This window comes from Lepus europaeus, chromosome 3 (assembly GCF_033115175.1).
Source record: "Lepus europaeus isolate LE1 chromosome 3, mLepTim1.pri, whole genome shotgun sequence".
Taxonomy (NCBI): Eukaryota; Metazoa; Chordata; class Mammalia; order Lagomorpha; family Leporidae; genus Lepus; species Lepus europaeus.
The window spans coordinates 17,282,521-17,295,196 of record NC_084829.1 but is presented as its reverse complement, the minus strand read 5'-3'; the positions used below and the strand labels follow the sequence as shown (position 1 = coordinate 17,295,196).

The following is a 12,676-nucleotide window of genomic DNA, read 5'->3' as shown; positions in this document are numbered from 1 at the left end:
CATCTTTGCTTGGCGGTGCCCAGTGCTCTGAGCTAGGATCTATGGTAAGCTGGATGTAACAAATGCATTTTCAACTTGCAACTTCTTCAAGGTAAGTTGGGTCTACCAGGACATAACCCCACTATAAGTTAAGGAACAACTTTATATAAAATGTGAATACATAATTAAGGAGAAGCATCCTTTGATGTTTTTGAAATCGTTATATGCCTCTTGAAAAATTTATAATTTCCCTTACAGATCGTTTACACTTGTTTCATGATTCATCTCCAGATGTCCTTTTTTATTTTCTTTTGGGAAAATAGTAAAAGGTACTCTATTATTAAGTTTTCTGACTACTTTTAATAAATAGAAATCTTAGTGATTTTTGTATTTGGATTCCTTCTTCTTCAAAAAAAGAGATGTATTTATTTATTTGAGATGTAGAGTTCCAGACAGAGAGAAGGAGAGACAGAGAGAGAGGTCTTCCATCTACTGGTTCACTCCCCAGATGGCCGCAATGGCCAGAGAGGGGTGAGTCCAAAACTAGGAGTCAGGAACTCCCATGCTGGTGCAGGAACCCACGCAGCTGGGCCATCTACACTGCTTTCCCAGGCCACCAGCGGGGAGCTGAATGGAGGAGGAGCAGCCAGAACTTGAACCAGCATCCATATGGGAGGCCAGCACCACAGGCAGAGCTTAGCCCACTACTTAGCTTCCTTCTTGAATCCTTTCATTGTAATTTTCTAGCTTTTCTTTCTCTAGGATTTTCTAGATAGAAAGGAAGAAAAAAAATCATAGAATTTTGTCCCATTGTTTTCTTTCTTTCTTTCTTTTTTTCTTTCTTTCTTCCTTTCTTTCTTTCTTCCTTTCTTTCTTCCTTCCTTCCTTCCTTTCTTTCTTTCTTTCTTTCTTCCTTTCTTTCTTTTTTTTGACAGGCAGAGTTAGTGAGAGAGAGAGAGAGAGGGAGAGAGAGAGAGAAAGGTCTTCCCCTTCTGTTGGTTCACTGCCCAAATGGCTGCTACGGCCAGTGCATTGCATCCATCTGAAGCCAGGAGCCAGGTGCTTCTCCTGGTCTCCCATGCGGGTGCAGTGCCCAAGCACCTGGGCCATCCTCCACTGCACTCCCGGGCCACAGCAGAGAGCTGGACTAGAAGAGGAGCAACCGGGACAGAATCCGGCACCCCAACCGGGACTAGAACCCCGGGGTGCCGGCGCCGCAGGCAGAGGATTAGCCTAGTGAGGTGCAGCGCTGGCCCTGTCCCATTGTTTTCATAGATAATGAATTTAGACAAAAGGTTAGCTAACAGGAATGATGATAAACAAGAAGAAAAGTGATACTGACATTCTTACCTGGTTGGCTATAAACAAAATAATATGACTCAAGCATGATGTAAGATTTTCACTTGACCTTTATGATTACCACATTGGTAGCAATTACTAATGTTAAAAAAAGATTGCTATGAACAATTACACTTTACTAGCAGCTGAGGCATATTATATGCTAGTTTTGCCCTTTACAAGAAATTACATTGAAAGGATTCAGAACCCCCAATCTAAAATGTGCTACCTTGGGAGACTTGACTTTGAATTAAAGGCATTTGAAAAACAGGTATAAGAAAAGAGGGAGATGAAATTCCAATCTGGAAGATGCTCTCCCTACATCAGAAGGAAAGGATCACTCTTCTAAGTAGCAATGAGCGATTCAGGCTGAGGGAAATCTGCACGTATTTTATTACATAATCTTTATCTTCTGGTCACATGTCTACCCAGTTACCCCAGAATGAGAAATTTCATAATTGATTGCTCTTTCCACAATTCAGGAGGGTCTTCATTTCCTTATGCAGGCTCCCTGGCCATGCAAAACTTGTACATATTAAATAAGTGTGTATGCTTTTTTAATGTTGATATGTCTTACGTCAATTTAATTCTCAAGCCTACATGAAAACAAAAAATCCCAAGAGGGTGGAGGTAAGGTTTTGCCTGCCCTACAAAATCCTGGGTTTCTCATCAGCAACCACAGAAGTCACAGAACACTGGGATCATATTTTCAGAGTTCTTTAGGCAAAAGCAACTGTCAATGAAAAATTTCTCTCCCTCCTGCTCTGTAACTCTGCCTTTCAGTTAAATAAATAAATCTTAAAACAACAAGAGAAGCCTGGTGACAGAGGAAAGTGGTGGGGGAGAATGAGGAACCCGGCTCTGTGAGGACATGGCCTTGCCTGACTCGTTCTGTACTCTCCACTGCTGGAAACTCGAGTTTACGACCCACTGCAGGAGACAGAAAACACAACGCACCTGTAGATCACTTAGAATAGAATAGCAAGGATTAGAACTGTGGCTGGCACCTTGTAATTTCTCAGTATTTGTGGAACAAATCATAAACCTTTGAGTCTGGGAGTTCAGGGAGGAGAGGGCACCAGAAAGATCTTCCATCCGCGGGTTCCCTCTTCAAGTGGCCTCAATGACTGGAGCTGGGCCAGGACAAAGCCGGGATCCCAGAACTCCATCCAGAGCTCCCAGGTGGGTGCCGGGGCCCCAGCACTCAGGCCATGTCCCGCTGTTTGCCAGTTGCGTTAGCAGGGAGCTGGATGGGAAGTGGCTGTGGGATGCTGACATTGCAGGCAGCAGCTAAGCCCGGCTGTTCTGCAGGGCCCACCTCCATCACCAGGTTTTACTTAACCGCATTCCCTGTCTCCATGGGCGGGGTCTCTGGTTAACACCTCTCACCTGCTCCCCCTAGCGTTCAGAATTTAACCAGCTTCCGTAGCTTAAGGAGCTGTGCTAAGCTCTTCGCACATTCTCACCTGCAGTTGGTTCATCAGTCTACCTAAAATTGCTTGAACCCATTTTACGTTCATTCATCTGTGTCTGTAATATGTGTCTAACCGCCCCCCCCCCCCATTTTTCCTCTTGCCATTCTTTGTTTAAATAGTGCTATACATCACTCAGGATGATTGTCATACCTCACATCACCTGTGGAGCACTCCTAAAACATTCCCCCCACCTGCGGATCATTAGGTTTCCCTCTGTTACCTGTTGCGGCCCAATTCAACCACTGACAGCGCTTAACACATACCAGTGGAAGTTGGTCATTTTTGGGTCTGTCTCTTCCATTAAATTATAAGCCAGGAGCTTCTCCTGGTCTCCCACGTGGGTGCAGGGCCCAAGGACTTGGGCCATCTTCTACTGCACTCCAGGGCCATAGCAGAGAGCTGGCCTGAAAGGGGGGCAACCGGGATAGAATCCGGCACCCATACCAGGACTAGAACCCGGGGTGCTGGCGCCGCAGGCGGAGGATTAGCCTATTGAGCTGCAGCGCCGGCCTAAACTATAAAGCTTTATATAATGTCTTACATGTTTGGCCTATCACAGTGCCTAAAACATAGAAGACACATATGACTGGTAGGATTCAGTATTAAAAACATTTTAGCTCTGGGGTCCATCTTTTTTTTCACAATAGCAATATTTTTTACAAGATAACAGCAATGTAGAAAATTGAGAGGAAAAGGGCATTTATGATTTCACTTTTTTGATAGATTTATTTTTAATTTTGTACATTTTCCTCTAGCTTTATAAAAAATAGTTTTTATTTCATGGGGCCAGCACTGTGGCATAGCCAGATAAGCCTCTGCCTGTGGTGCCAGCATCACATATGGGCACCTGCTCATGTCCCAGCTGCTCCTCTTCCAATCCAGCTCTCTGCTGTGGCCTGGGAAAGCAGTAGAAGATGGCCCAAGTCCTTGGGCCCCTACACCTGCGTGGGAGACCTGGAAGAAGCTCCTGGCTTCTGGCTTTGGATCAGCATAGCTCTGGCCATTGCGGCCAATTGAGTAGTGAACCACCAGATGGAAGACCTCTCTCTCCCTGTCTCTGTCTTTCTCTTTCTGTCTATAACTCTTGCCTCTCAAATAAATAAAATCTTTAAAAAATAAAAAAAATAAAAAAGAACTCAAATCAGAGGTATAGTATAGTGCACAAATGAGAACAGGATTTACTTATAAGCGAGAGAAGGCGGGTGCACACACATTCATGTGGAATTTAACTTCCATGTGGTCATCATGGCGTCTTCCTTCCTGGTTCTGGATGAGACACAGGTGCATCCTGGGACTGTGGGTCTATGAAGCCGACAGGTGAAGGAATAAAGTGACAGTGCAGGGCTGGCAAAAACTCCAGCTCGCCTGGACCTAACCAGCTCCTGGCCTAGTTCATCTGCTGCCTCCCTGCACACTGCAGGAAGATGCACTGCAAGTGGAGGCCGCACTCAGTCCCAGGCACTTGGATGTGGGATCCCAAGAGGCAGCTCACCCACTGCTTAAAACACCTGCCCGGAGCTGCTGCTGACATACGAGCCAATCAAACTGCCGGATCATAGTCTGTGCACGTGAAGGTGTCCTCTCAGGCGCATCACTTTCCACAGTCATTCTCCCTCCCAACATTTGCTTTCTTTTAAATTATTTTTTCATCTTTAAAAAAATTATTTATTTGAGAGGCAGAGACAAAAAGAGAGAGAGAGAGAATGTGTGTGTGTGTGTGAGAGAGAGCTCTTCCCACCCTCTGCTCACTCCCCAGATGCAATGGCAGGCCCAGACTAGGCCAGGCTGAAAGAAGCTGGGAGTCCTGCACTCAGTCTAGGTCTCCCACGTGGGTGATTGGAGCCCAATCTCTGAGTCATCGCTGTTCTTCCAGGATACGCGCTAGCAGCAAGCCAGAGTCGGAGGCAGACCCGGATTGAAGCCAGGCACTCTGATGTACTCCCCGCCGCCCCTCCCCCCACCTCCATTTGCTTTTGATTAAGTTCCCTCTCAGCTGTGCTGACCTCCTTTGCTCTCGGAGTGGTTACTGCCAACTACGAGTACAACATGGAGTTGACCCGAGATGGCTTATTTGCATTTTGACTCTTGTTTTTATTCTAATGAGAAACTGATTTTTATCCCAAGATCTCATTTGAATATATGAACCATGTAACTAGACCCCATGGCTTTACACCGTGTCCCCCTCTTCCTCATGGTAGCGGATGGGGTTGTCCTTGTCCTCCCTTCCTCATTGTAGTGGGCAGGGTTGTCTCTTATTTCTGAATAATTTTGCAAGTTCATCGTCATATGTAAGAAAGGCTCCAAGGAAGTGACCATCAAAACCAGAAGAAAGGTTGTAGTGACTTACATGCCTGCTCACAGTGGCGAGGGGTTCCTTTGCTCCATAGCCTCACCAACACGCCATTCATCTTTTCCACAAAAAGCCATCCTAACAGGCATGAGTTGGTATTTCACTGTGGCTTTGATTCTCACTTCTTGGGAAATTAGTGATGACGAGCACGTTTTCATCTGTTGGTCATTCGAATCTCCTCTGAGAAATGTCTGTTCAGATACTTTACACGCTTCAAGACCGGTTTGTTTCTTGCTATAGAGTTGAGTTCTTTATGTATTTTGAATATCAACACTTTATCTATCAGGTGTTTGTAAATATTTTCTTCCTGTCCGTGGTTGTCTCTTTGGTGTTTTCTTGGAGAAGGTTTTTAGCTTGGTGCAATCCCATTTATTTCATTTTTGTTTCTGTTTTCCTGTGCTTTTAGATTTTTTTAATGTTTTCATCAGGAAAAAATAATAAATTGGTGAGGTGATGGATAGGTAAATTGGATCAATTCTTTCTATAATGTGTACTGTACATTGATCAAAACACCACATTTTATCATATATTTGTAATTACTATTTTTCAATTGAAGACAAAAAGAAGGGAAAAGCACCAGAAATGTCACAGAGGTCCACACGCCTCAAGGCATGTCCAACCCAACATCGGGATCTTCACAGAAGCCACCCAAGTGATGGAAGGCCCTCTCATTGTAAGTATGCTAATTGTCAGCTACAAGCAGTTCCAGGAAGCCATTTGCCTGTTGATAACTGGGGAACTGGCTAGCACTCTCCATCATCACCCACCACCAGCTGCAAGTAACTTGCTTGTTTGTTGTGGAGGGCACAAACCTCCAGACCAGGTTAAGAGCTATGTAGCCTACTGCAGTTTCTTTATCCGTTTGCTTTTGGATTTGGGATTCTTTTGATAAGCATGAGTTTATTTTGTTTTGTTTTCAATAGAATTGTTAACTTAGAACAATTTTAGATTTTCAGAAAATTCCACAAATACTATAGATGCTTTGTGTATACCTCTGGACCTCCTGTTAATAATCTTACTTTAGACTGGCACATTTGTCGCAACCAAGGAACCAAAATTAGTGCATTACTCTGAGCCAAACTCCATACTTCATTTGGATTTTGCTAAATTTTACCTAATGCCTTTTTTTTTTCCTGGTCCACAATCCCATCTAAACTATATCACAGTGGAGGTGGGCGTTTGGTGCAGTGGGTTATGTTGCTGCTTGGGACATCTGCCTTCCATATCAGAGTGCCAGTTGTTTTTTTGTTTTTTGTTTTTTTGTTTTTTTTTGACAGGCAGAGTGGATAGTGAGAGAGAGAGAGAGAGAGACAGAGAGAAAGGTCTTCCTTTTTTCCCTTGGTTCACCCTCCAATGGCCGGCGCATCTTGCTGATCTGAAGCCAGGAGCCAGGTGCTTCTGGTCTCCCATGCGGGTGCAGGGCCCAAGCACTTGGGCCATCCTCCACTGCCTTCCCGGGCCATAGCAGAGAGCTGGCCTGGAAGAGGGGCAACCGGGACAGAATCCAGCGCCCCAACCGGGACTAGAACCCAGTGTGCTGGTGCTGCAAGGTGGAGGATTAGCCTGTTAAGCCACGGCGCTGGCCGCCAGTTTGAGTTCTGCCTGCCCTGCACTTCATCCAGCTTCCTGTGAATGCTCCTGGGAAGCAAGGCATGGTGGGTGAAGCACTTCAATTCCTGCCTCCCATATAGGACATACAGATGGGGTTCCTGGCTCCTGGCTTTGGATCGGCCTTACTCTGGTGGGCATTTGGGGAGTAAACCAGCAGATGGGAGTTTCTCTCTGTCACCCCCCTAGAGAGAGAGACAGAGGACGACACAGAGAAAAAGGTCTTCCATTCACCGGTATAGTCTACAAATGTCTGCAACAGCCAGGGCTGGGTTGGGCTTCTTCTGGGTCTCCCACATAGGTGCAGGGACCCAAGCACTTGGGCCATCCTCCACTGCTTTCCCAGGCACATTAGCAGGGAGGTGAATCAGAAGTGGTGCAGCCAGGACTTGAACCAGTGCCCATATGGGATGCCGGGATTGCAGGTGGCGGCTTTACTCACTATGCCACAACGCTGGCCCCACAAAATAAATAAACCCTGTTGAAAAATCACAGTTAGTCATAAAGTCTTGTTAGTTTCCTTGGGACTGGGACAATTTCTAAGAATTTCATTGTTTGTGATGACCTTAATGGCTTGAAGAGTCATAATCAAGTATTTGGTAGAAGTTTATCAATCTGGACTTGCTTGTTTTTCTCATGATTAGACTGGGAAGATGATCAAAAAGGTAGACTGCCCTTCTCAGCACATTGTGTCGAAAGGATAATTTATCAACATGCATTATAACCAATGATGCTGATCTTGGACATTTGGTTTGAGGTAATGGCCAGGTTTCTCTCCTATAAAATCAAATCTGTTCTCCTGTACTATTCCACATATATTCTGCTCTGGTAAGTTGGGGGGTCTTTAATTCCACCCCCTTGATGCAGGAGTATCCACATAAATTATTCATAATTCTTCTCTTTAGGTTTGTCTTATATTCCTCATCTACTTATTCATTCATTTAACAACTATTCTTTCCTGATCTTAAAGGTTTCACATTTGACATGTTTTAAACATTACTTGGTTTGGTAATTTTTGCAGTTTGGTAATATTTGCAATTTCCTTTTGTTTTCAAAAATCCCCGCTCCTTCTTTTTTTGGTTCTCCCCAATTGCATACCTTAATATTTATGTAGATTAATTCAAGGAATGTAGGCTCTGTCCATAACTGGGTTGGCTTTATTCATGTATTGTGTAGTTTATTCTTATAGAACTTTACACTTGTATCCTTATTTGCTTCTATACATGTTTTATCATGTGTAGATCTCTAGCAATATCTTTTTCTTTTTGGAGGTAACCAATAAGAATTTTTAAGATAAGGTAAACTGTTGAATATTGTGCACTAATTTTTGTTTTGCAGATACAGACTTGATAAATGATACCTGGCTATCCAATTTACATGGATATGTAGAGTTCAAGCAGATCAACAAGCTATTTTGTCTTTTAGTAGTTAACATTTTTGAAATATTTATTTCCCCAAATTACTGAATAATTTTAAATACCTGCAAGGTGGCCTTCTTGTTACACTCCTGCCTCTGATGAGACTGACACTGGTATCTTACCATCACATTTGGTTTAAGACTCCTGTGATATATTTTGCTCTACAATGGGAAAAAAAATCCAATTCCTTCAAAGTGTACGAAGTTACACATGTCAAAGTCTCAATGGCTTCACCAAATGGGATGATTAGCTTGCCTTACATCAACTCTATAAAGATTTCATGAGACTGATATAAACCTATTTGGAAATATTTCTCCAGAAGAACTTTGAGAAACCCCACAACTTTGTTAGAATGCCTAATATAGTGTAAACAGATATGGGTGACCTAGGCAGGAAGATTAGGTAGGAACAGGTTAGCCAAAGGATGTTCCCAGTCATTTCTGCTCTAGCCCTGCTTCGTAACTCCACCCCTTTCTTGTCAATCGAGTCCACCCATTTTCCCATGATTCACCTGGGTCCCATCCGGGACCTGAAGGAGGAAAAGCCGCTATGGTCACGTGGAGTAGAGGCGCCATGGAACTCCCAGAAAGCCTCACGCACAGGAAACCCGCCCAGACGCCGCCGTTAAGGCTCCCGTACCCCAGAACGGTGACCGTTACACGTGGGAGCGGCCCCGCCTTTACAGTTTTTTTTTTTCTGGCGCTTACTTTTGGGTCCTTTTCGGGCCTCCCATGCACTGTCACAGGCAACTCTGGCCCCTTCGTGATGGGTGTCTGTGGGGTCGCCCACACTCACGTGCGAACGTACGTTCGCTCACTTTGCAGTCTACTCACTTGTGCACTGAACTTAGCCTTGAGCGCTTATCTTGTAGGAGCGGAGCTCAGAATGAAAAAAAACCCACACAGGCTCGTGAGACAGCTGCCCCGACTGAACTAGGAAGCTCAGGATTACGCATCCGCGCCGCTTGTAACCACACCATACAGCCTTGGACCCGCGGCAGTACAAGCTGGAGCTGTGCACACAGCCTCAGGGCCTGCAAGGTCATGTTACAGCACGGGAGTCCGCTCCTCCCGAGCGCCCCAGAAACGGGAGTGTGGCGACTCCAAAAGGCCATTGCCCCTGCCACAACAGCTGTTCCAAGAGGTCTACCCTGGCCCACAAAAGCCAAGTTTTTAAAAGAGATTTTCCCAGTATTTAAGGGCCTTACATCGCTTCCAGTACCCAAGTAACGCACTTACAGAACCCAGGAGCCTCTGGAGGGTCCCATGGCTAAACTACGATGGTAACAATTCCTGGACAATTACGTTAGCCCTCAGCCTATGCACAGCCTTCCCTGAGACTCTGAGTGGCTCTGAAAAGAGCCTTTTGGCAATTCACATCCTCCGGTTGGATTTGTCGCTCGGAGGCATCACACGCTCTGCGCCTTGTGGCGGTGGCTCTCTGTCTTCTTGGGCAGCAGCACGGCCTGGATGTTGGGCAGCACGCCGCCCTGCGCGATCGTCACCCCACCCAAGAGCTTGTTGAGCTCCTCGTCGTTGCGGATGGCCAGCTGCAGGTGGCGCGGGATGATGCGCGTCTTCTTGTTGTCGCGCGCCGCGTTGCCCGCCAGCTCCAGGATCTCGGCCGTCAGGTACTCGAGCACGGCCGCTAGGTACACCGGGGCGCCGGCGCCCACCCGGTCTGCATAGTTGCCCTTGCGCAGCAGGCGGTGGACGCGGCCCACGGGGAACTGCAGCCCGGCCCGGGAGGAGCGGGTCCTCGCCTTGGCACGCGCCTTGCCACTCTGCTTCCCTCGGCCAGACATGACCAACAAACTGGCTCCTCGCAGAATCAAGCCTCAGCGCTGAGACTGGGCCTATTTATAGGCCAGCTAAGGGCCATCTATCCAATCAGAAAGCCTTACTGGAATCACCTAATTTGCATACATGTCACTAACGGTTGCCCAATCAGGCATCAGATCGTTAACGGTTATTGTAGAGCCGCGCGCGTAATTAACAGTCTTCCTGCTCCCAGACGGTTTTTACTCAAACACCGGAGCTGCATATTTAGTTAGGTCTAAGATTATCTCCAAGGCTGCCAGTCTTTCCAAGGGAGGTTTCAAAACTGCCGCAAATACCCAGCAGGAGAAAGACAGTGGAAGAGCTGCCTGAAAGAGAGCTGTTTTCATGTCTGCCAGGTGCTAAGCAGGTGCCCGCAGACACGAGTTTTTCCCAACGTTGTTAGTGACGTCCTCGAGCGCATTTCCAGAGAGGTGCCGCAGGTGGCACAGGACAATGGTTGCTCCACTGTCACACCCAGGAAGGCCTACACAGCCGTGCGCCAGCTGCTTCCTGGGGAGCTGGCCAAGCAGATGGTGTCTGGAGGCCCCACGGCTGTCACCGAGTCCACGTAAATGTCCCAAATAAGTTCATGGCCCAAAGGTTCTTTTCAGACACATGACTTCCCGAAGGAAGAGCTGTAGGCTCCTCCTAGTGGTCTCAGGAGGGTCCCGGGGTGGTCTTGGGAGATTCAGACCCTCCAGTGCTTAAGGCTGCAACGACATTAGTGGCCTAGATTTCTGGAGTTGAAATGGTTACTTGTATCCTCCCAAGCTTCCTCTTCTAGTTCAAAGCTGCAATCAAACTTGGGCACCAGGGCAAGGGTTTAGTTACAGGAGCACCTGTAGAAGCCACACTACCCAGAGAGGTGTCTTTGAGAGAGCAGCAGTGCTATGATGGATGCCGAGGGGCCAATCTATATTTGAAAGAAATGCCTGGAAGGCCCTAGAGCTGCCTTTTGGGGTACATGAAGCTGATTTTCTTAACCCTAACAGTGCTGTGCAGGTGAGAACTGCTCCTGCAGGCTCCCCTCAAGCTGCGAGGTTAAGGTTTCTTTAATGCCCTTTATAAAGTTATCCGCACTATTCATAAAGGTACGTTGCCCTGTGTATGTAGAAGCCTTGCTATGTTTCTCAGGTACTACATGTTGTAACGTTACCTAAAGACAATTAGCAAACAGGAGTTAACAATTTCCACTTTCCTTACGAGGTGTGGTGTGAACACTTGCCGGATCATTAGAAATAGTGGCTGTGCATCACCAAATGACAAGCACTAACGCTGAATTAACCTTAAGGCTCACATTACTGGTTTCTGAAATCCTGTCATTTGTACATTAAAATCCACAGCATGAGTTTAGAAGGCTTCGGTGCTGTTTGGTAGTGTCTGTACAGTAGAACGCTGTGTCCCATCCTCCTGTACATCCTGAGAGCACTCCTACAGAGCCCCTGTTGGCCTCAGCTGGGCCGTCTCAGAGGCCATGACCGATGGAGATTCTGTGACCACATTGTGTAGGGGACACCATCATTTCTAGCTGAAGATCCGGATGTCCATTTAAGGCGCTGGGAAGCAGAAGATGTCCCACAGATCCCAAATCTTGGTTAATACTATCATTACATTTAACAGGCTACTCTGGTTCCTGGAGAACGCAGGATTATTTGGGCAAAAGGTAAATAGAAGTGCTAATAAAAGCCCCTTTTCAGACCAAACGTGATGCAGCTTGTCCATACATGGAGTGCCAGTATAGCACCAACTGAACTGGCTGAGGTAGTGCCGCCGATGAGGCACAGAACTCCCACAAATAGCATTATCAGAGCCTGGCTCTCTCGTCTGCGTTCTTCTTGCCTCTGCCCTTCTTGTTCTCTGACCCTATGCTGTTCAGAGTTCTATGCATTCATGCAGATAGGACAGAGTAAAGGCAAGAAGAGACTATTTATGCCACTGGCTCTTGAGAGCCAGGAAAGCTTCCCAGAGAACAACTGAAGTCGTATTTTAGAACAGCCCAGCTCTAGCCTCTGCCCGGAGTCACTGATCTGCAGAGATCCATGACACATAGGGACTAGTCAGTTGTTTTCATGGAAATTTGACTTTAAAAAAGATTTACCTGAAAGAGAAATAGAGAGGGAGGGAGAAGGGAGATAGAGATAGATATCTTCCAGCTGCTGGTTCACTCCCAAGGTGGCCACAATGGCCAGGGCTGAACCAGGTTCAAGCCAGGAGCCAGGAACTTCATCTGGGTCTCCCAAGTGGATGCAGACCCCCAAGCACTTGGGCCATCCTCTGCTGCTTTCCCAGGCCATCAGCAGGGAGCTGGATAGGAAGTGGAGCAGCCAGGACTTGAACCTGTGCCCATATGGGATGCTGGCATCGAAGGTGGCAGCTTTACCTGCTACACTGCTGTGCCACAGGGCTGGCACCAAATTTGCTTTTTTAAAAATGTAATCCTAGGAATTTTTTGTTACTACAAATGAGGCATTTCTCTATTCATGTCTAACATTTTGTTTTATATGAAAGGTTGCTTACTGTGTACCATTTTAGTATCTCATCATTTCACTAGATCATTTTTAAGTTCGTTTTCTGGTAGATTAGGTTGGGTTTTGCATGTTTGCAATATGACCAGAAAATAACCAGCACTTTGGTGCCCTTTGGCCTCACTTCTCATTTCTGTCTTGTTTTAGTGGCTTGCACCTTTCC

General features: G+C 46.3%; 1 protein-coding gene across 1 annotated transcript; it reads right to left on the bottom strand.

The window, feature by feature from the left end:
* Positions 1-9,576: 9,576 nt before the first annotated feature.
* On the bottom strand, positions 9,577-9,972 carry LOC133756428 (histone H2A type 1-A). The gene has a single exon (XM_062187120.1). The coding sequence runs from the start codon at positions 9,970-9,972 to the stop codon at positions 9,577-9,579; it is 396 nt and encodes a 131-aa protein (XP_062043104.1).
* Positions 9,973-12,676: the final 2,704 nt, after the last annotated feature.

Bases quoted from the DNA above. Each gene is read 5' to 3' on its own strand.
- LOC133756428 (XM_062187120.1), bottom strand. From the start codon at position 9,972: ATGTCTGGCCGAGGGAAGCAGAGTGGCAAGGCGCGTGCCAAGGCGAGG.